At 46.5% G+C, this 23,667-nt stretch overlaps 1 protein-coding gene across 3 annotated transcripts in view; it reads right to left on the bottom strand.

The window, feature by feature from the left end:
• Positions 1 to 4,179: 4,179 nt before the first annotated feature.
• LOC115076045 (sialic acid-binding Ig-like lectin 12) overlaps positions 4,180 to 23,667 on the bottom strand; it is a 44,911-nt gene continuing 25,423 nt past the window's right edge. For 2 of the 3 annotated variants that reach the window (XR_003852679.1, XM_029577134.1), the window contains 3 exons: positions 16,092 to 16,214; positions 11,074 to 11,129; positions 4,180 to 5,613 (listed from right to left, as the gene is read on the bottom strand). Coding sequence is in view for 2 of the 3 variants with exons in the window: in XM_029577134.1 (XP_029432994.1) it covers positions 5,560 to 5,613; positions 11,074 to 11,129; positions 16,092 to 16,214 (233 nt within the window). In the remaining variant the exon portion in view is untranslated. Of the gene's footprint in view, positions 5,614 to 11,073; positions 11,130 to 16,091; positions 16,215 to 17,376; positions 20,066 to 23,667 lie in introns of those variants that run through there. The other variant, XM_029577133.1, reaches the window with a different exon arrangement.

Raw genomic sequence — 23,667 nt, 5'->3', positions numbered from 1 at the left:
TTATGGCTCCTCTTTAGTTTTGGCTGTTGAACGATTTTCATTTCAAGACGCTTAGGTGTTTCATATACGGCCATTTTCAGGAACAATTACAACAACTCTGCTTGATTGTTCTCACGTGATCACTATCACATGCTTACTTCTATATCCGGTCTTGCAAGTTTGGGCGTGTCTAACAGAGAGGGGAGGAGGGAAGGGTTGTGGGGGAGAATACAGAAGTCTGTTTTTTTTTAAAACAAAACTAAAGCCTTGTGTTTCACCATTGCAAACCTACACCCCCCACTGCTTTCAATTATCCTCTGCTCAGATTTAGGTCTGGGGGAAGGGCGGATTGAGGCAGAGAGGGGCGGGGGAAGGGGTGTTGTTGGATTCTCCCTGTCTCTGTGTATAGAATGAGTCACGGCTTCCTGCCTGCTCTCTGGTAACTTTTTTTATTGGGGCATGCCTATCTACAGCAAGGGCTTGGAGGGGTGGGCTTGGGCTTCTGGTGACATCACTGGGGGGGTTTGGCTTGGGGGTTTGAGTGACAGCGTACCCATAATACTACCCGGTCCCTAGTCTTTTGGAAAAAAAAAAAAAAAAACCTGTCTTTTGCAAAGTTTGATCCTGCAGTTCATGCAATTCACCACCGGTAGCTTCAATCACTTGTTTTAAAAAACCCAAATCCTTGTCAACAGAATGAGCCATAGTTGTTCTGCCTCCTAACAGCTTGTATTTTGTTTGTTTTTTTAAAAACAGAGTGGCTAGAAAAAAAGCATATTTCTTGCAGTTTTCCTGCCTCCTAAAAGCATACATTAAAAGGCATCAGGAGGTTCTAGGAGCGCATATTTCGGGACTTTTGTATTGTACTTCCGGTGAAATCATCAAAAACAGCCAGAGTCCATTAATACTGACATCATTAAAAAAGCGACAGGACCCTTTCTGATGACGTTTTAGGGGGTGTGTTTTTGGGGGGGCGGTGTGGGGTGGACTTCCGGTGATGTCATACCCGCTACGTCACAGGGGGGTGTGGCTTGGGGTTGGGGTGTGGGCGGGGTCATCCGTGACATCATGGGGGGGCGGTTTGGGGGTGGGGTGTGGGAGGGGCTCCCCATTCACTTCTATTGGGAGGGGAGGAGCATCGATGGGGTCTGGGCGGGGTCTGGGGCGGGGCCAGGGGTGGAAGGGGTGGGGCCTGTGGTGGAATGGGTGGGGCCTGGGGGCGTGGTCGAGGGCGGGATGAGGCAGGAGGGGCGTGGCTACACCCCATTCACTTCTATGGGGAGTGGGCGGGGCTTAGACCGGAAGTGAATGCTGATTGGCTGCGGAAGGGGTGGGGCCTGTGGCGGAAGGGGTGTGGCTGGGGGCGTGGTTGAGGGTGGGAGGGGGCGGGAGGGGGCGTGGCTACACCCCCATTCACTTCTATGGGAGTGGGCGGGGCGTGGGCGGGGCTTAGACCGGAAGTGAACGCTGATTGGCTGCTGTCATCCTTATCTCACCTGTCAATCAGTTTGATTGATCGTGTACCCATTATACTACTAGAATATACTCCATTTTCTTTAAATTGTAAAAAATTTTCAGTGGGCTATTAGTTCTTGGGTAACTATATCCCAGTCATGGTTTTCCATGTATCACATCACTGTGATCACTACTACACACACACATATATATACACATATCCTCTTCCATGACTGCCTCAAGATCTAGGATTTTATTTCCCACTCAATGAGCATTAGTGTACATTGCTTTCCATATATTGCCCTTTTTTCCCATTTCTATATGAGTATTTAATGTTTTACTTATCTGACTACTTTTACTTGCCCTAAGGCAGTGCATCTGCTTTTGGATTTTGTCAATGCCTGACAATCCTAGTTTAAATTCCTTTTCAGGGGGACTATATGAAAAACAAAAATTAAATATTGTTGATGCTTGGTATGCCTAAAAACAAATGGATGGCAGGACTCCTTGTTTATTTCTTCCTCTTTACCAACAGGTAGAGCCCATCTCTGCTCATCATCCCATGAGCCAGGGAAGCTGAAACACTCTCAACACAATCTGTATAGATATTCATTTCCAGAAGCGACCTTCTCTGCCTGGGCCTTTATTTATTTAAAACAATTTATTACTCGCGCTATCCAGAAGTCCCAGGCATAATCTACCTGGATAATAATAATGTATTATTGGCTTTTCCTCCAGGAACTTGTCCAAACCTCTTTTAAACCCCTCTATGCTCGTCACCTTGATCACATCCTCTGGCAACAGATTCCACTGCTTGATAGTGCAGTGATGGAAAAAGTCCTTTCTATAATTAGTATTAAATCTATTCTTGTTAGTTTCATGGAATGTCCATTTGATCTACTATTTTTAGTCCTTTATTTACCCGTTCCACTCCATTCATGATTTTATAAACTTCTTCATGCACCCTCTCAGCTATCTCGTTTCCAAACTGAAGATCCCTAACCTGCGTAGCCTCTCATCATATGAGAGATGTTCCATCCTCTTTATTATTTTTGTTACCCTTCTCTGTACTTTTTCTAGTTCTGCTGTGTCTTCCTTATTTATTATTATTATTTATTATTTATTATTTTTATATACCGACATTTGATCCCACTAGGCTATTCCTCCTCCCTCCTTGAGATAGGATGACCAGAACAGCACACAGAGATAGATCTTCAAAACATACATGCGCGCGTACTTTTGTTCGCGCCACTGGGAATGGAGTGGAACGGGTAAATGAGCAGAGCCTGTGCACGCCGAGCCGTGCAGCCTGCCTCCGTTCCCTCCGAGGCCGCTCCAAAATCGGAGTGGCCTCCAAGGGAACTTTCCTTCTGCGTCCCCCCACCTTCCCCTCCCTTCCCCTATCTACCCCACCCCCCAGCCCTACCTAAATCCCCCACCCCTACCTTTGTTGGGCAAGTTACGCCTGCTTCAAGCAGGCGTAACTTGCGTGCACCACCCCGGCATCCCCTGGCACAGGCCACAGTGCCGGGGGGATTCGGAACCGTCGCCACGGCCCGCCCCCTGCCCCCGGACACGCCCCCTCGGGCACGCCCCCTCCCGCCCCTTTTACGAAGCCCCAGGACTTACGCACGTCCCGGGGCTTTGCTCGCGCAGGCGGCCTATGCAAAATCGGCGCGCGAGTGCCCTGCGCGCATAAATCCAGGAGGATTTACGCGCGCAGGGGTTTTAAAATCTACCCCACAATGCTCAAGTTGCAGTCACACCATAGCTCCATACAGAGGCAATATGATATTTTCCATTTTATTCTTCATTCCTTTTCAGATCATTTCTAACATTCTATTTGCTTTTTTGAACACCAACACTCATTGAGCTGAGGATGTCAATGTATTATGCACAAGAGCTCCAAGGTCTTTTTACTGGGTGGTGTCTCCCAATACAGAACCCAGCATTTTTATTTAGACATTTCATATACCGTCATTCCATATAAAGATCACAACGGTTTACAAAAGTAACATTCATACAATAAATCAACATTGTGTGCCTGCCATTGAGAATATTTTTCCCTTTGTGCCTCACTTTGCACTTTTCCACAGTAAATTTAATCTGCCCTTCAGATGCCCTGTCTCCTAATCACACAAGTTTCTTCTGCAGTTCCTCAGAACCCCCTGCTGTTTTCAGAACCACTGGATGCCTCCTTTTGTCTTATGTTTTCCTTGTAAGTGCATTGTAAAGTTTCAGAGTGTATGGTATATTTTCTTTGAGCCAGCTCAGCTTTGGTGTTTTTGACGAACAAACGGGCTGATACAGTAAAATCACGGGAGAGCAGGCAAGCGACCGCTCTCCTGGCGCGCGCACAGGACACTCTCCTGTGCACGCGATAAAGTATTTTAATTTATTTTAATTAGGGCCGGCGGTAAAAAGAGGCGCTAGGGTCACTAGCGCGTTCCTAGCGCCTCGTTTTTGACTGGAGCGGTGGCTCTCAGCCGACGCTCAATTTTGCCGGCTTCGGTTCTCGAGCCAGCTGACAGCCACGGGTTCGGAAACTGGACGCCGGCAAAACTGAGTGTCCGGTTTTCGACCCGCAAGCCGCGGTCCTATTTCAATTTTTTTTTTCTATTTTTTCACTTTTTTTAACTTTCGGGACCTCTGACTCCGGTGCCCGGAGAAATTAGCGCCTACCTTTGGGTAGGCGCTAATTTCTGAAAGTAAAATGTGTGGCTTGGCTGCACATTTTCTCTAAGTATTATACAGTAGTAACTGCAAATGCCAAACAGTGCTCTATAAATGGTGAGTAGTAGTTTAATTTAATTAAAAAATGTATATATTTTTTTTCTGGCAAGCCCCCCATACAAAGCAGATTACAACAGGGTTAAAACACCATCACAACAAAATATACAAAAGAGAATTTAAACTTGTACATGGGGAGGGTCATTTTCAAACAGCCCACAGAGGGCTTAGTACTCACAGATTTTAGCCCAAATTTTCAAAGCCTATTTATGCACAGAAGTCCACTTTGAGGATTAGTGGGTTCTCCCAGTGAACGCGTGCACATACGTACAGGAACTCACGCCTGCTTTGGCTCAAGTGCAGCTTTCTCTGCATACTTCTCAAAAACAAAATGTGCATTTAAATGCTTTCTCTGCCCCATTTCTTCCCTCTGCAAGAGCAAGGGAAACAGGCTTGCACAATAAAGTTACACGCTTACATTTCCCTATACAACTATATTTCCCCCTCTCCATGTAATTCTCAAAAGCTGATTTACACACCAGCGGAGGATTATGAGGTAGGGGAGAAGGGAGATGGAAGGGACCATAGAACAGGGGCAAGGGCCTGATTATTATCTGGCCCTTCCCACAGAATTGCCGTGGCAGATCAGGAGCCAGGCTGGGCAGGAAGCAGAAGTTCAGTGGCACGAGGAGGAGAGCAGCAATGCATTAGCCGTGTTCTCCACCTCTGCAGCTCTGAACTCGACTGCAGCTTTGAATCACACTGGACTGTACAGCAGCAGCTGGGTCAGGAGGCAGAGCTGGAGCAGCAGTTTGAGGCATCACTGTTCTCCTCCTACCGCCTCCGATTAGAGTGGGAGAGTGAGAGGAAAAAAAGAAAGAGTGGGGGAGAGGAAAGACAGTCAGAGGGGATGGAGCAGTAAGAGACAGCGCATAGCAGGAGAGGAGAGAGAGGGGCCGGTGGAGGACAGGGTGGGGAGAGAGGGGACTGAAATTGGTTGGATTGGTCCCTCCACTCCAACCAAAAAGGGGTTCTGCTGCCCCTGGAAAGGACTGAGGTTAGGGAGAAGGGAAGGTTTGTAGTGGGGGAAAGAGGAGAAAGGACCTGAGTTTGAAGAGAGGGAAGAGAAAGGAGGGTCTGAGTAAGGGAAGAGGAGAGGCTGTAGTAGGGGATAGGAGAGTGACTGAGGTTGTGGAGAAGGGGAAAGTAGCAGTGGGAGAGAAGAAAGGCTGAGGTTGGGGAGAGGCTGTGCTGGGGAGATGGAAATGACAAAGGTTAGGGAGAGAAGAGGCTGTGGTGGAGGAGTAATAAGAAGGGAGAGACTGAAGTTGGGAGAGAGGAGAGGTTCTGGTGGCTGTGGTGATGGGAAGTGTTGCAAGCTGGAGGATCCAACAGTCACTTCTGGGTCCTCACGCTGTTGTAAATATGCGAAGTCTGGCTCTGAAGGTTCTATAAAGAGAAAGAGACAATGAGCAGGATGTCCCAAAGCAGTAATCCCTCCATGGAATCCAACCAGGTGCACTGCACACACGAGAGAAACCCTGGCTGTAGATGTGTAAGATATGGCAAGGTGCCAAATCCAATGTCCCAATAGTAATAGCACAGCCTAAGCATTCCTGCAAGAGTACTGCAGTACAGTACGGGAAGCAGTGTATGCGCAATCCTCATTGCCATAGACAGGAATCTTGCAGGCTGCAATACCTTTCAAAAAAAAAAATGGCAGTGTTGGAGATGGCACAGGTTCCCTGCCCCCAGATGCCCAAAGTCTGGAAGCCTCAGGCATTGCCATGGCTTTTTGGTTGATGTAAGTTAGAGCACAAGGTTCAAAGTGCTGCAGAGTCCCAGGGTACTTTTTACCTCCATTCTCTTCATCAGGGAAAGAACACATAAATTTTAGGGATGTGAATCGTTTTTCTGACGATTGACAATATCGTATGATATTTTCAAACTCGTCAGAAATTGGGGGCTCCCCAAAACCAATAGGAAAACCCCACAAAATTGTTTGTGGGGTTCTCTTATCGTTTTGGGGGAGGGCGGGAAAAATGGCACACAAAACAACCCCTAAATCCACCCCGACCCTTTAAAACACATCCTTTAGCTTCCCCCACCCTCCCGACCCCCCCCCCCAAAACTTTTTAAAAGTACCTGGTGGTCCAGTGGGGGTCCCGGGAGCAATCTCCCACTCTCGGGCCGTCAGCTGCCACTAATCAAAATGGCACCGTGCCATTGGCCGGCCCCTGTCACATGGTAGGAGCAATGGACGGCTGGCGCCATCTTTAAAAATGGCGCGGGCCATCCATTGCTCCTAGCATGTGATAGGGGCCGGCCAATGGCACGGATACCCTGTCACATGCTAAGGGCAAAGGGCCATCGGCGCCATTTTGATTAGTGGCAGCCGACGGCCCGACAGCGGGAGATCGCTCCCGGGACCCCACTGGACCACCAGGTACTTTTTAAAAGTTTTGGGGGGGTCGGGAGAGTGGGGGAAGCTAAAGGATGTGTTTTAAAGGGTCGGGGTGGGTTTTTTGTTTATCGGCTCGGGCGCAGCCGATAAAAAAAAAAGATTGGACCGCACGCAAAAAATTTTCCGATAGTCCCCGAACCCGGAATCAGAACCGATTCCAGTTCCGATTCACATCTCTAATAAATTTTCCCTTTGAAAATTGCCTGAGGAAAAAGGACCTGAAGAGATGTGCTTCTGCTTTTTCTGCGGACGCTTTGTCCCACCAAAACGTGCATAGTTTTCAAAATCCAAATTTACGCACATAGGGGGTGATGCAATATCATGCGTTCAGACTAGCACGCAGCGATTGGACGCACGTTTTGGAAGTCCAACTCGCGTGTACCTAATAGCTCTCATCACATGTAAATGCCATGTAGATGAGGCTATTATCTATTACTTCCGATGCAAATAAATTGCCGTGCGCCCAACGTGCACTTTTTAACACAGCAAATTTAACACCAGTCCCGGAGCTGGCATTACGTCTTGCCACGTGTCAAGGACTCACTAAAAACAAAAAATCTTTTCTGTGGTTCCTCCTACTTTTAGCATCATTGTGATGCTAAGTAGGAGGAATCACAGAGTCTTGACGGCAGCCAGCTTAGGAAAACGGACGTTCAATTTACCAGCATCTGTTTTCCTAACTAGTGGCTTTATACACAGCCAATAGAGATGTGAATCGTGTCCTCGATCGTCTTAACGATCGATTTCGGCTGGGAGGGGGAGGGAATCGTATTGTTGCCGTTTGGGTGTTTAAAGTATCGTGAAAATCGTGAAAATCATGAGCCGGCACACTAAAACCCCCTAAAACCCACCCCCGACCCTTTAAATTAAATCCCCCACCCTCCCGAACCCCCCCCAAATGCCTTAAATTACCTGGGGGTCCAGCGGCGGTCCGGAACGGCAGCGGTCCGGAACGGCCTCCTGCAATTGAATCGTGTTGTCTTCAGCCGGCGCCATTTTTCAAAATGGCGGCGCAAAATGGCTGCGGCCATAGACCAACACGATTCGACTGCAGGAGGTCGTTCCGGACCCCCGCTGGACTTTTGGCAAGTCTTGTGGGGGTCAGGAGGCCCCCCCCAAGCTGGCCAAAAGTTCCTGGTGGTCCAGCGGGGGTCCGGAAAACGATCTCCTGCCGCGAATCGTTTTCCGTACGGAAAATGGCGCCGGCAGGAGATCGACTGCAGGAGGTCGTTCAGCGGGGGTTCCGGACCGCTGCTGAACGACCTCCTGCAGTCGATCTGCCGGCGCCATTTTCCGTACGGAAAACGATTCGCGGCAGGAGATCGTTTTCCGGACCCCCGCTGGACCACCAGGGACTTTTGGCCAGCTTGGGGGGGGCCTCCTGACCCCCACAAGACTTGCCAAAAGTCCAGCGGGGGTCCGGAACGACCTCCTGCAGTCGAATCGTGTTGGTCTATGGCCGCCACCATTTTGCGCCGCCATTTTGAAAAATGGCGCCGGCTGAAGACAACACGATTCAATTGCAGGAGGCCGTTCCGGACTGCCGCTGGACCCCCAGGTAATTTAAGGCATTTGGGGGGGGGGTTCGGGAGGGTGGGGGATTTAATTTAAAGGGTCAGGGGTGGGTTTTAGGGGGTTTTAGTGTGCTGGTTTTCCTGCCCTCCCCCTTCCCCCGATTTACGATTTTTTGACGATAAATCGGGGGAATTGGTATTGTATCGTGGCCCTAACGATTTTTGATGATTTAAAATATATCGGACGATATTTTAAATCGTCAAAAAACGATTCACATCCCTAACAGCCAAGTCTCCTGGGTGCTCGATGCCAAGGATGCACTAGGGATACATAATTCATCCCTAGCGCATTCTTTTTAGCGCAGCACCTCATTACCGTATAGCATCGGGCGCCCAGGAGCCATGGCTGTGCGCACGTTAAAAAAAGGGCGCCCAGTCTGGACGTAGGTTTTTATGTGCGGCTTATTGCATCGGCCCCTGTTTGCTCCCCTAGACTAACCCTGTTCCACTACAATAGGGGTAAAGGTCCTTGCACAGACCTTTGCCCATATACCAAGTGGGCAGTTTTCAGAGAGGCCATTTACATGGCTAAAATGCTTTTTACAAAAAATCTCGTTGAAAATGGCCTCCAAGGAGGACACTTTTAAACTCCATGATGTTTCCTTTAAAAAAAAATCTGATGGACAATTGGAGCTTCGGAGTAAACTGTGAAAAGCAGGTGTGAGATTTCAGAATTAAATGCCAGCCCCGCCCCTGCCTCACCCTCAGCTCTGCTCTTTTCCCCTGGGGATATCTCCCTGCGCCATGCACATCATGAGTAGTTTGCCCTGCCAGGGCATTTTTCAAAGGTCCCTTGCCTGGGGGTAAACATCCATCGACCTGGGCAGAACCACTTTGGAAACTGCCATCCCATGGCATAGCCACGGGTGGGCCTGAGTGGGCTGTGGCCACCCAATTGGGCTCAGACCCACCCAATCAGCACTGTGAGATCAGCATAGAGGATGTGCTAGCCCTGCAAGTTTGAATACTTTGGGCAGGCACATGAGAAGCAGCAGCAGAACAGGCTTCCCCCCCCCCTTTTGCTTCTGATGGGAAGCCTGCCTGTTTTTGCCTGTGTTTGTCTACGTGTGTGTGTGTGTTAATGTAGCCTGCCTGGGTGTATATGGATGGGAGCCAGCCTGGGTGTGAGTGTATATGTGGCTGGTAGCCTGCCTGGGGGGTGTGTGTGAATGGCAGCCTGCCTTGGGGGAGGGGTGTGGGTGAATGGTAGCCTTCCTGGGTGTGAGTGTATGTGAATGATAGCCTGCCTGGGTGTGTGTGAATGGATGCCTGCCTTGGGGGGGAGGGGTGAATGGTAGCCTGCCTCTGTGTGTGTGTGTGTGTGAATGGGAGCCTGCCTGGGGGAGATGTGGGTTGTGTGACTAGGAGCCTGCTTGGGGAGGTGTGAATGGGAGTCTATCTAGGGTGTGTGTATGTGTGTGTGTGTGAGAGAGAGAAAGAGCACGTGAGAGTGGGAGCATGTACGTATGTATGAGAGTGGGAGCCTGTATGTGTAAGAGAGCATGTGAGAGCCTGTGTGTTTGTGTGTGAGAGAGCATGTTAGGGGGAATAGGAGCCTATGTGTGAGAGACAGCATATGAGATTAAGAGCCTGTGTGTTGTGTTTGTGGGAACAGGAGCATGTGTGAGAAAGAGAGCATGTAAGAGTGAGAGCATGTGTGTGTGAGTGGGAGCATATGTATATTTGAGCGATAGCATGGAAAAGTAGGTGAGAGAAAGCATGTGTGTTTGAGAGAACATGTGAGAGAGAGTCTGTTTGTGTGTATGAAGGAAGAAGAAAAGAAGACAGGAGAGAGAAGAAACAGAATAAAATAGACACTGAAAAAGGAACAAGGGGGAAAAAGAGACTGGGACCAACCGATTAGAAAAATAAGATCAGACCACAAAGGTAAAACCAAATTATTTTGCCTTTTAGCAACTGGAATATGCCTTCTTTGAGAATGTGCATTTCTTATAAATTTGTATTTTGCTGTTTCTTCAATATTCCAGTGTTCACAGAGTCTTGTTTCTCAGGCTTTCCATTTCAGTTTTGCCCACTAGGTGGTGTATTAGTATTCTAGTGCTTGGTGTAATGTTTGCCTTGCTGCCTTTTTGTAGATAAGTTGGTGCTGTTTGAGTCCTGAGAGTTACTGCTGTTATGGTATGGTAAAGTTCTAGGTACTTATTTGTTTGTTTGTTTATTTGCAGGGGTTTGTGTTACTTCACAAAGTGTTTGGCAGTGAAGGGAATTTGTTTTGCTGTCACTAAGGTGACACTGGTATTTGAAATGTTCTTTCTTTTGCATGTCCTAGTTCTATTCTGTACCTGTTGCAAATCTTTTTATGATTATTATTATTTGTATTGCTTTTATTGTAGTTTTATGCATTTTTGGAAAGATGATTCATAAAATAATATATTGATGTTTGTTTTATTATATAATTGGATCTGATGTTTATGTTAAGTGTTGTTTGTTTACTTTTTACATGACAATTTATATTTATAAACTGAAATAAATCTAAAATTAATTTAGATTAATAAGCCATTTTTAATGTTGGCAAGTGCTTGAAGTAATAGAATTAAAATATTTAAAATGTCACTCACGCATGATAGCTGTTGCAGACTATTCAGAAATCAATTATAGGGTACATGCTAAGGCATTATTTATCGATAAAAGTACAACTAGTAGGGCCTAGATCTGTATGACTACTGCCCACCCATGTTAACCTTGGGCCCCCTGCCCAAAAAAAAAAATTCAGTTCTGGTTATGCCACTGCTGCCAAAATGTACGACAAACTCCAGAGGATCCAGTTTTCTCTATGAGCAGCCCAGCTGCTGGAACTCTACTGTGTACATAAAACATGAAACCTGCAGCGCCTCTGTCGCTGTAATTTACCTGATAATGGGATTCAGTCTCAGTACTCCTGGGTTTGGCCTCCTCGCTTGCACCACCTTTTAAAGACAAATATGTTATCCTTGCGTTATTTTCTTGTCCCATGACATTCTAAGTCAATACTCAGGGATGAATGCTCAGAGACATGGGCACCTTGTATAAGGGTGGAATTAGAATTCGTCCACCTCAGTCAGCAATATCTGGTAAGTGGAAGTGTGCCTACACTGTCAGAGCGCACAGTCTCCGTCTGCATAGCAAGGAGTGGCTCCGAAGGGGGCACCTCAGAGGCATGCCTGGAGACTACCTGTCTCCATCTCATGTTCAGAGCTGTTCACGTGTGGTCTATAAATGACTGTAAATAAATCAATCATTTTACATGGAAGGGAGCTTGCCTTAAGATCTCTGCCATTCAGGCACCATTTCTGCAGGCACCTTGGCAGCTTGATTTGCATGGACCTTGCCAGCTAGGCACCCTACTGAGAATATTTGTTATGATTAGGGCTTCTAGGTTTAGGTATTTATAAATTGTAAATTTAGAAGTTCTTTGAGGGTATAATTTTTTTTGTAATCAGCTGACTCAAATACATATATTACCATAACACAAATGTACTGCCCTTAACAAAACAATCCTCTCATCCTCCCCTCCAGCACTTATCGTCCTCTAGCCACAAGCTCATTCCACCCCACCCAGCACGGGCCTCCTCCATAGCCCTAGCCCTCTTCCCCTTCAACACCAGCCCTACCCATCTGTCCCTACTACTTTCAGACTCTCCAGCATTTTGTCCTCCTCACCAGCTCAAAGGTTGTAGACCAGAATCAGAGAGGAGTAGAATGAAGACCCATCACTTGCTAAATACTTGTGCTGCTGAGGAGTGTTTTATTGGAGTTAAAAACAGATGTTCCTGGCTATTATCTCTGCTCTTCTTTTTGGATTCCATTGTTCCATGTTAGCCTGTTGAAATCCCCAAATCAAATTCTTTACATTGGAGCCAGCAAGGAATTTGCTTGTGAAGTTTACAGAAGGAGAAAGGAAAATTAGTTCTTACCTGTTAATTTTCGTTCCTGTAATACCACGGATCAGTCCAGACCGTGGGTTGAGCTTCCTGCCCAGCAGATGGAGACAGACTAAAACTGAAAGGGTATCCTATATCAGGACAGAGCCTACCCTGCAGCCCTTCAGTATAACCATTGTCAAAACAGAAAAGTAGTAAGATAAAACAGTAAGGAATCAAGCAAGTAACAAGAGAATTCGAGCAAACAACAAGAGAACTCAAAAACTTTAACAAATGCAAACATTGGATGGATTCTGTAGATAAGCGCTCGGTTGACTCTCTTGAGGTCCAAGATGGGGTGGAAAGAGTTGTCCTTTTTCGGAACACAAAGTAAATAGAATATTGGCCGGCGCCTTGTTCCTCCACAGGAACCGGGACTATAGCCCCCAGCCCCTGGAGTCTGGCGAGAGTCTGACATACAGCGGCCCGCTTCCGATGTCCACACGGGGAGACTATGTGCAGATCCGGCAGGTCTCGAGCAAATTCTAAAGCGTAGCCTCTCTCGATTATCTCGAGGACCCACTGGTCTGACGTGATTTTGACTCATTCCTCTAGGAACCGAGATAGACGACCACCTAAGTTTGGAACGGAGGAATGGGCCGGCTGAATCTCATTGGGAGGCGGGCTTGGTCGTGGGACGTTGTGGGTTACCATCTCAGAAGACACGTCGGCCTCGAAAGGACTGAGACAAGGACTGAGATCTGGAGAAGTTTCCCCTAGAGAAGGCACCTTTTAGGGATGTGCAGAGGGGCGGCATACGTTGCATTCAGTATTCATATTCGTCGGAGGCAGATAAGTTGCATTCAGCAAGGGGGGCCCCCGATACGTTCATGCGTTCATTCTTATTCATTTCCTGGCTAAAATTGAATTAACTACAACCCCCCACCCTCCTGACCCCCCCAAGACTTACCAAAACTCCCTGGTGGTCCAGCGGGGGGTCCGGGAGCCATCTCCTGCACTCATGCCATCGGCTGCCGGTATTCAAAATGGCGCTGATAGCCTTTGACCTTACTATGTCACAGGGGCTACCGGTGCTATTGATCGGCCCCTGTGACATAGTGAGGGCAAAGACTATCGGCGCCATTTTGATTACTGGCAGCCGACGGCCCAAGTGCAGGAGATCGCTCCCGGACCCCTGCTAGACCACCAGGGACTTTTGGAAAGTCTTGGGGGACCCTCTTGACCCTACCATGTGACAGGGGCCGACCAATGGCACCGGTAGCCCCTGTGACATAGTAAGGTCAAAGGCTATCGGCGCCATTTTGAATACCGGCAGCTGATGGCGTGAGTGCAGTAGATGGCTCCCGGACCCCCCGCTGGACCACCAGGGAGTTTTGGTAAGTCTTCGGGGGGTCAGGAGGGTGGGGGGGGGGTGTTTATATTCGCTCCTTTAGACGGCCAATAATTCAGTGAAGATTCATTGTATTCGTGGGGAATCGTGATACGTTTTGCTTCCCCACGAATACAACGAATATGGCCCTATACGTTGCGGATTACCAATATGTTGCAAACGAATGCACACCCCTAGCGCCTCTTGCCCTGTGATTATATCTCCGCTGACCCCGGAATCAAGTACGTGTAGGGAAGAAAGCTCTCGCCTGTTTTGGGCGGTCCTCAGGTAGTTTATGAACCTTGTTCTCACCCAAGGATTTAATAAGCTGCTCCAGGTCCTCACCAAAAAGCAACTTACCTTTAAAAGGGAGCCTGCCCAACTACGCCTTGGAAGATGAGTCAGCTGACCAATTACAGAGCCAGAGAAGCCGTCTGGCCGAGACCACTGAAGCCATTGCTTTTGCTTGAACCCAGAACAAGTCGTAAAGGGCATCCGCCCCATACGCTATAGCGCCTTCCAACCTTTCAGCCTGCTCTTCCTCTGCAGACGGGAGGTCCTGGGTGCTGAGCAATTGTTGAACCCACCTAAGGCTTGCCCGCTGCATGAGATTGCTGCAGATTGTCGCCCGAACTCCCAAGGCCAAGACTTCGAAGATGCGCTTGAGATAGAATTCTGGCTTGCGGTCTTGAACATCTTTCAGGGCTGCAGACACCGAAGAATCCACCTTAGATATTTTCAGCATGTTCAGACACTCCTCCGGAAGAGGATAGAGCTTCTCCATAGCCCTCCCAATGCAGAGCCCCGAATTGGGAGCCTCCCTTTCCCAGAGGAGCATCAGCCTATGCATGGGATGGAATGGGAAGGTGCACAGAAGAGCCCTGAGTCCCGCCAGGACCGGGTCCGCGCAAACCGGCATCGCGGCCGAGAACTCATCCACTGAGGGACACTCGATCCCCAGCTCCTGTGTAATAAAGGGGATAAGTGGTTCCAGTTCCTCCCTCCAAAATAAGTGGAGGACTCGGGGGTCATTCTACTCCGGGGGGGGGGGGGGGAGTTTCAACAAAATCTGCATCCTGATCCTGGTCCAAGACCGTCAAAGGAATGGGGGGATCTGGAGGGGGGGGAACCCCTGGGACCACCCGCACCCTAATAGACCCCTGCGTGTTCAGCACCGCAGGAGCAGGCGGGGAGGATATCTGAGGAATTTTAGGGGGAGGGGGGCCAAGGGAGGGGTCCATTTCCTCTTGTAAACTAGCTAGGTAGGATTTGTGCATTAAAAGCACAAATTCTGAGGAGAAACAATTTCTAGAACTTCTGGAGGGGGGAGGGGGGAGATGGGGCGGGGGTGTCAGTATCTGCATCAAGAAACTGCACAGGGCTCAAATCGGGGGGGGGGGGGGGGATACAAAAACTCTGGCTCTTGTGTGTCCTGCTGCCCCAAAATAGGAGCAGCCGAAAATCCCAAGATGGCTGCCATTCCCGCGGTCTGCCGACACGGCATGGCCATGCGCTTAATAGGCCTTGTCCGGGGTCTTGACATATCTGCTGCCGCGGAGGGGCCATCTCCCCCTGGCAGATACTTGGAACACAGCCCTTCGCAGGAGAGCAATACAGAATACATGACTGCGAGGCAGAGAAGGAGCAGCAAATTAAAATCAGCTGAGCTGCCGAGTCTGAGGGAGCGGAGGCAGAAGAATGAACTCTGCACGCTCACATCTCTCACATAAAGCTGCCGAGAGGAAGTTAAACCTCTCTCTTTTTTTTTTTTTTATAAGCAGTGCAGGGGAAAATAAACGTCCCTGATGGCAGCACCGGGGAATAAACGTCCCGGAAGAAAGTGGGCTGTGTGGGGGGAGTGACTGGACCACCAGTATCACCCCCCAGCCGAGGAACACCGGGAATAGGGAGCTTAGGCTATATTAAACAAGGGGCAAAGTCCCCCTAGACCCCCCCAAGAGCGAGGAGACAGAGAACTGTCTCCTGAAAGAAAAATCAACAGAGTCCAACTTTAACTTTTTTTTTTTTAAACAATCTCAGAAGATAACATTTCTTGCTTGATCCAGTAAATTTAGACAAGGAAAGAGCCCCAAAGCAAGGGCTAAGCAAGAAAAACCAGGGAACCGCAGGGTGAGCTGTTGCATCTGCTGGAGACAGACAAATACTGAAGGGCTGCAGGGTGGGCTCTGTCCTGATATAGGATCCCCTTTCAGTTTTGGTCTGTCTCCATCTGCTGGGCAGGAGGCTCAACCCACGGTCTGGACTGATCTGGGTACGTACACGGAATGGAATTCACGAGCTTGCGAGCTGCAGCCCCAGGCCACGGCGCCTCTGTCACACACACTCAGAATTCTCTGCCTTCCCGACGAGCAGATGGACTCGCTCACCTCAGGATTACAACAAGGGCTCGGGCTCCATTCTTCTGCAGGTTACATACAGGAGGGGGGATTCGTAGCTCCAAAGAGAAAGGGAGGGAGTAGAGGAAAGTCAGCCTTTCCTGTCCTTGTCATGAGCCTGGGCACCAGTTGTAATCTTGAGGAAAGAGCAGCTGCTTATTAAGAAAGTGGAGAATTCTGAATGTGTATGAGAAGAGGTGTGAATATTGAACATATCTCTGCACTCAGCCTTTGGCCTCTTACCATCCTTTTTCTCTTTCTTCAGTTTCCTGATGTAGCAGAAGGCAGCCAGGGCGAAAAGGGATAGTACCATGAGATTCCCCAACACTATACCAAGAATGAGACCAGAGCTCACTTTAAGGTTCTCTAGAAGGAGAGAGAGAGAGAGAAAGAGAGAGAGATGTTTACAGCGTTTTATCAGGGCGCCCCTTATCGATCACAGCAGGCGAATCCACTGGGGTAGTGCCAAGACTACCCAGAAGTGCCACAGCAAAAGAGGCAGGCAATGATCTTAGCAAGGTATTATTGTCTTGCTTTTGAAAGGCAGCAGGAACACTAGCGCCATCTGGTGTCAATAATGTGAATGTGACTGTGAGAACACTTTGAAGTCCGATTTGCAAATTACTCCACCAAAACTACCCGCACACAATTACACCTGAGAGATGTTATTAATATGTAATAGAAAATTCACAAGATAGATATTAATACATGTACAAGAGTACTACCTCTAACCAATCATTGTTTACTGAGTCATAACTATGAATTTCACTTTATAAACCATTGTAATCTATATATGGAACGATGGCATATAAAATAAATAGATAAATATTATGTGCATAGAATTTTGGGGGGAAAATATATGTACATATTTTTGAAAATGCAAATATATGTACATATGTGCTAACCCTTCCCCACACCCTTCCCAGGAATGCCTAGTCATTCCAAATAAACTCATGTGCCTACAGGACATATCTGTGTTCATTTATTTTATTTATTTATTTATTTATTTATTTATTTATTTATTTATGAAACTTTTAATATACCGACATTCATAGGGCATATCATGCCGGTTTACAAATAACTGAAGCAGGTAGAAAATACAATGAACAGGGGTGGGGGAGAAGGGGAGCAGGCAAGAAAAGGTGAGAGGTGGTGTTAAAAGAGGGGCTTCTCCTCCAATTACAGAATGAATACCAGCTTCAAACGATAATAAAGAGAGAGGTTTATTAATACAGATAAGTAAATAGAGAAAGGCGGATAATTCCTCTAGGAGCAGAAAAATACAGAAAGAATTTAGTACAAGCAAAGGTGTACAAAGTCTGTTTAAAATCTGCTCAGAGATCTTAACATGTGCATCAGCTTATAAAGGGTCTGGGGTCTGCTATTATCAGTCATCTGCATAATCCACACCCTTTACCTTTAATAGCCAATCGATATATATGTTAACATGTGTACTTTAGCTTGCTCTTACTATAGGCCACAGGCCTCTTCTTATCAGTTAGAATAACAAACTTAGTTCCATCCTTCCAGGAATGATGTCATCTGTGCTGGATGATTCTCTGGCAAGTTCAGTGATCAGTGCTTCATAGTGCTATAACTACATATGTGCAGGATATATGCAGTGCACTATTCTACATATCCCCTTTTGAAGGGTGGTGAACCCTTCACACCTATCTGCGTCGCATATCGCCATGTCTTAGGCTGCCCAGCCTAGTTAAGGCTACTCCTTACTGGCGAGAGGCATTACCCGTCTTCGTACCGATATGCTCATTTTTCACAGATAGTCATCACAGGTGGTGGGGAATGGTACAGTGTCAGCATGAGAATCCAGAAGCATCAGGTTCAAGGTTTCAGCTTGATTAAGCATGATCCGAGTGCTAGTCTGTGTCACCAGCATTTCAGAAACTTGATCACGGCATCTTCGTAGGCAGATACAGAGGCATGGTAAGCAGAGACAAACAACTAGCCCAAGTAAGGCAATTGTACACATGGAGCCAATTAGAATTTTGAATCCTGAACCTAAACTAGAAAACCATGAGCCAAGGGATCCAAATGGATCACTGACATCAAGTCCTTTCAGGTTTGCACCGGTACATGTGCTATAGACATCATGTTCCGAGTGATTTCCTCAATCACTTCACCCTTGTCGTCTATTTGAAGACAACAGTTACTGAGGTTAGATTTACCACATAATCCTCTTTCTACAGCTAGATTATAATCTAATGCTAGATGATTCTGATAAATAGCATTCCAAAAACCATTTTGCTGAGTGGCTAATATTCTCAGTGCTTTAGCAGTTTCATTAGTAATTATTTCAACAACAGCTTGCAATCTTATAATACGATTCAACATATAAATTGGAGTTCCATAACCCCAAGAGCCATCCTAATAGGTTACAATATTGAGCCAATAAGAATTTATCATTTGAGCTTACATGGTATAGTTGAGAAAAGATTGAGATAAACAAGAAGAATTGCCTATAGCTATAGTGTGTAATACTGTGTAAGGTCTATGAATGCACTTTGTTGCAACAATGGAGTGGGCCAATATCCACTGCGCTTTACATGAGATAGGATCGGTGCTTTTGCACATGGGGGTCACAAATATAGCAATCAGGAGGGATAACCTATCAGAGCAGTTAGATATCATTCTCAAAAGGTACAGAGAAAACATGAAGAGGTAGTCCATTGGAATGGACAAGGAGGAGAAGGAAAAACAACAAAAACATAAGGCATGTTCTGGTCATAGGTAGGAGTAGGTACAGTTGCATATCCTTGTGAGAGGAAGCCTCAGTTAGAATGGGTAAATTTCTACAAGGAGATCAATCTCAGAATAAGGACAAAGGCCACAAAACTACTAAGAAATATTTGTAAGAGGGTGTAAACAAACTCCAGGTAAAATCTGAGAGGAAGTGTTACAGGAAGAAATGTTCAAAAAGGTTACAGAGAAATCAGAGTATAAAGGGAATAGGATATTGGAATATAAAAAGCCAGCAAAGTAATTACTATAGGTACAGGCTGCAGAAGAAAGAATAAGTCAAAGAGATGCAGAGGTACCACCAGTAAGACGAGTGGGAAAATGCTAGAAATAGCTTACAGCAAATAGAACAGCATGAATGTAACGTACTCTGATGTAGCAGAAATATATATGCACATAAGAAAAGGGAGATCCAGAGAAAAACCTGATAGTTAAAGGATAAGGGTGTGTATGGCCAAGCCAAATCATTACCACATCTATAGGTCAAATCCCAGAATGCGGGTAGGGAATATACTTAAAAATGAGGGAAACCGACCTTTCGGTAGGGAGTCAAAGGGCAAATGTCATAACTAGATCTTGAGGAGTGTCTCATTTATGGACTTGTATCCATTGTTGGGCAGGGACTTCAGTAGGATCAAAACAGGTAATGGTTGTCTACACATACACTGTATTGTGTGGAATTGTGGGAAAAATATGTAACTGTCCCTTCACAATCATAAGGGAATTTGTATAGCAGAGTAGAAGTTTTAGTCGTACCATCTATAGTTACTGTGATGCAAGCATTACAATTCGGGTCAGTGGTGCATACAGGGAGTATACCATTCCAAAAGGATAATACACAAAAAAGAATAAACATGTTAATGCAAAAAGTGAATACCAATCTGAAAATACAAAAGCAAACTAATAGTAACAAAGAAAAGAAGGCAAAGAAAAAGGGCTGTTGAAACATTAGGCAAGTGCAGTCATGTGACAAAGCATCTGTAGGCCCAATAGTGGATAAAACATTGTCCAGGGATAAGGGATTCAAGAAAACATTTGACCATACTGGGGCATATCTCGCTCTAAGAGAGCAATCAGTGGGATATAGTATGTGGGTAATGTGATCAAGGCAGCTTTCATAGACAAGGGTAATGGGTGAAGAAAAGCATATTACATAATCATATAAAGATATAAGAGGTTGGGGTTAGACAAGGAAGATACTACAAAATTTAGAAAAACCAGCATTAATTCTGTCCAAATAATGGCAATTGGCACATAGGTCCAAACAGCATCTGAGCAAGACAAAAACAATGAATATGATGTATGATGGCAGTCTTTGAAAACAGTTCACAGTCCAAGTCAGGATAATCTTTGAATTCAATGATGCAGATGGGGGAAAACAGGTCATTCAGCTTAGTGCACTTCAGGGACAGGAGACAGAGCCGTGCAGTTCGACAGTAGGTAGGTTACTTGATCAGAAGCTACCATAAGGGCAAAACAAATTCAGATTAATTAGGGAGAAGAGGTCACCACAGACATCACATCACAAAGAACATTAAACTTGGACATACAACGTCACTCATTCAGCAGGTGCAAAGACATATGACACAGAAAACAAACAACAAGAAACATATGGGTTACGTCTGATGAGCTCAAACCCCTAATCAAAAATAAAGGTAGGCCAAAAAAAAAGCATGAAAAAGTACTGAGAAAATGTCTAGATCGATCTAGAATAAAAACAAAAGAAAAAGCAAAAAACAATCTGTTGAAAAATAAAAAACAATGAAAAACTGAGAAAAAGAAGAAAAGGTAATCTTCAAATGGTCCAACGACTATTGACCTGGGGAAACATAAAATCTGAGAACAGATAAAGGTTAGAGGAATTACAGCTCATTTGAAACTAAATATCCTGATATGAATTCAGCAAACTGCAGTCATAAAGCTACTGTTGGTTCATTAATAACTGTGCCACTAGGAGGCGCTGTGCTCATTAATATTCAGCTTCCACTCTTTTCTTTTTTCCTGAAAGACAGACCTGTGACAAAATCATGGTTACCGGGATAACTCTTGCGCTGCTGGGGAAAACCTTCACCTCTGTGAAATGAGGAAACATCATTAATTAGAACATGTAACAGATACATAAGGGCAATTTTCCAGTGTACAAGAAAAGACTTAGGGCTGTACTGTAAGTGCGCCAGTGCAACGACCAAAGCACTGTATACCGTGAAAAAGACAGAATCCTGACTGCTAAAGAATTCAAATTTTACTCAATGTCCCAAGAACTATGAATTGTCTTAGTAACGGTCAAATCCTTGCTAATCCATGGTTAAACTAAACACACGTACAGCCTTTATCACCTTCCTGTGAGAAACCCTATCTCCGTCACCGCACAGCGAGACAAGCGGTGATCTGGAAACATGAAGGCAGACCCCTGCAAACTGCAGCAGAGAATGCCCTCAACGCCAACTGAGCACGGACTCCTGTAGAAAATAGTAATATACAAACATTGGTCAAGGATAAATAGAGAAAGAAGAAAACGAAAAGTGCAGGGGAGGGTACGCTTGCCAGTAAACTAAACAGAGCAAATTATGAAAATGGAGTCTCTTTTGATTGTGTATGTGTATGTTGGTTTGGCCATAGGCAAATGAAAGGAAAGAATGTAATGAAACCTAAAAACAGTAAAAGTCCAGGATGTATAGAGCAAGGAGGATGAAAGGAAATGCTGGAAATCTGCGGCACCCTGTAAATTGTCCCACCAGAGAGGGAGACTAGGGATGGCCTCAGCACTAGCCAAAGCCCTGCGGGGGCGGAACTTAGAAAATATAGCTGTTGCAAATAAAATGTAAGAACTATATAATACCTAAAACCAAGAAATAACCTGCGTGTAGTATCCTGAAAATATGTCCTAGCAGAGGATGCCATAAAAGTCAGCTGTGCAGGCAGAGCTGGGAGCAATGGAAAGGATAGCACAGGACAGAGGACAATAATAAACAGAAAAAGAGAGAGAGAGAGCTCACAAGGTTCAAGAGTTATTTATTGGTGTATTTTTATGTTCATGTAAAGACAGAGCACGGGCCAGAGCAATGCAGGCAGATAATAATAAGCAGTGAACACAGGAATAAAGGGAATGGCAGAGGGAGGGGGTGTCAGCCGCCAGAGGACTCAGCATGAGCCATGACAGACAGGCACCGAGAGGCACTAAGATAAGGAGCAAGGAGTCAGTTAGCAAAACTTCACTTCCCACCAAGCACCACGGAAGGGGACAAGGGAGTGGGAGGAGACACAAGAAAATGACTACCAATCCCAGGAGGCAAGGCCAGTACCTGGGGCTCTCAATTCACAACTTAACACTACAGGAAGAGAGGGGGGGCGAATAGGGGCGAAGCAGACTGATGGTGTCTGCCCTCCCCCTGATACAGGAATTTGCGAGGGAGGGGCTGGGGGGATGGGAAAGGTGAGAGTTGCCCTGCGCCTCTCATCTGAAACAAAGAACAAAGAAAAAAAAACCGGAACGGTTAACTAGAAAGAAGGGCAGCAGTGTAGATGTCCAAAATTCAGGGCTCAGTAACTATGCGAAAAGTAGGCAAGTCAACTCCCATGCAAAAACGGCAATTCCCGTCAAGCACCAAAAAATCCCAGAGGAGCAAAAGGGTAAGAAATCAAACAGATAATTAAAGGAAAGTAACTGTAAATCACAAAAGTGGTTCAGAAACTAACGGGAGCTAAAAAAAAAAGGAACAGAACATTTGCAGGCAGGAAGGCAGAAAAACTGTTATATAAAGGAAAGTAAGCAATTCAGTGGCAGGAGAAGGGGGGGCTGAAGCTCCCCCTGCGTTCTGTGTCTGTGTGCTAACAAGCCACAAATTGTAACATGACAGCAGGCAGAAAAAAGGGAGGGGGGATCACCTCCGTTCTCTGAGCAAAGAAAGAAATTCCAAAGGGTGGGGCAGGAGCACTAACGTCCAAATAACCCAGGCACTTAACTCAGCAGCAAGAAATGCCGAGCATAAACTACGGAAGGGGAATCACAGAGAACAGTAGAAACAGCGTCAGAACTAAGCTGAGCATTGGATGTATGTGGAAAACATATTGAAGATCAGTTAAAATAATCTCTGATGCTGTAACTTCTCCCAGTTTTTTCTTTTAATGTCAGAGTCATTATGGGCAGTCCCGTGATGGAAAGACAGCACAAGTATTTATTTTTATTTATTTATTTATTAACTTTTATTTACCGACATTCGTGAAACACATCATGCCGGTTTACAAAGAACTCAAAGTAAAAGAAGAACAGAGCAGGGGTCTGAATAAAAGCCCTTGGGAAATGCAAAGCGAACAGCAATTAACACAGCAGGCGGTCTCTCAGCCTCTCGGGGGGGGGGGGGGGGGGGGGGGAAACCAGAAACCTGGAAGCAGCCAGCAGTAAAGGCGACAGACAGGCACAAAAAAACAGAGAGAGAAAAAACTAAGAAGACCAGAATTCAATGCGGTCACAGGGGATACACTGCGGTGGGGGCTACCTCCAACTCGTTCACGCGCTCCAATCGCTCCGTGAGCGCTGAACAGAGAGGGGGAAGGGAGCAGGCAAGAAAAGAAGGACGAAAAGGCAGTCAAAAGTGATTTAACATGCAGTGTAACAAAGGAGAGAGGAAAGCTGAGGGAAGGAGGTAGGCAGGGGATAGGCACAGACAGAGCAGAAGACAGCAGCACAAGGAAAGGCATACGAAGCAGGGCAGGGAGGGGGGGAGGAGGTGGAGGGCCAACGCCCAAAGCGCCGAGAGACAAACGGTAAGCAGGGAGGAATGTGCAGGAGGAGGGGGAAGAAGTGGGGGGGCGTGACAACGCACAGCTGGGACTTAGGAGATCCCTACCGACGGAGTCGTCGCTCACCAGGCCAGGGTCAGGTGCCAGAGGATCGCCGTCAGCCAGTCCGAGTCCAGAGCCAGAGGATCATCGTCAGCCTGTCCGAGTCAAGAGCCAAAGGAGTACCGTAAGCCAAACCGAGTCAGGAACCAGAAAATCACCGAAACCAAACTGAAGTCAGGAACCAGGAAGAACCGCAAGCCAATCCGAAGTCGAGAACCAG

Source organism: Rhinatrema bivittatum, chromosome 14 (genome assembly GCF_901001135.1).
Source record: "Rhinatrema bivittatum chromosome 14, aRhiBiv1.1, whole genome shotgun sequence".
Lineage (NCBI taxonomy): Eukaryota > Metazoa > Chordata > Amphibia > Gymnophiona > Rhinatrematidae > Rhinatrema > Rhinatrema bivittatum.
The sequence above is the reverse complement of the archived record's forward strand: the minus strand, read 5'-3'. Positions and strand labels throughout refer to the sequence as shown.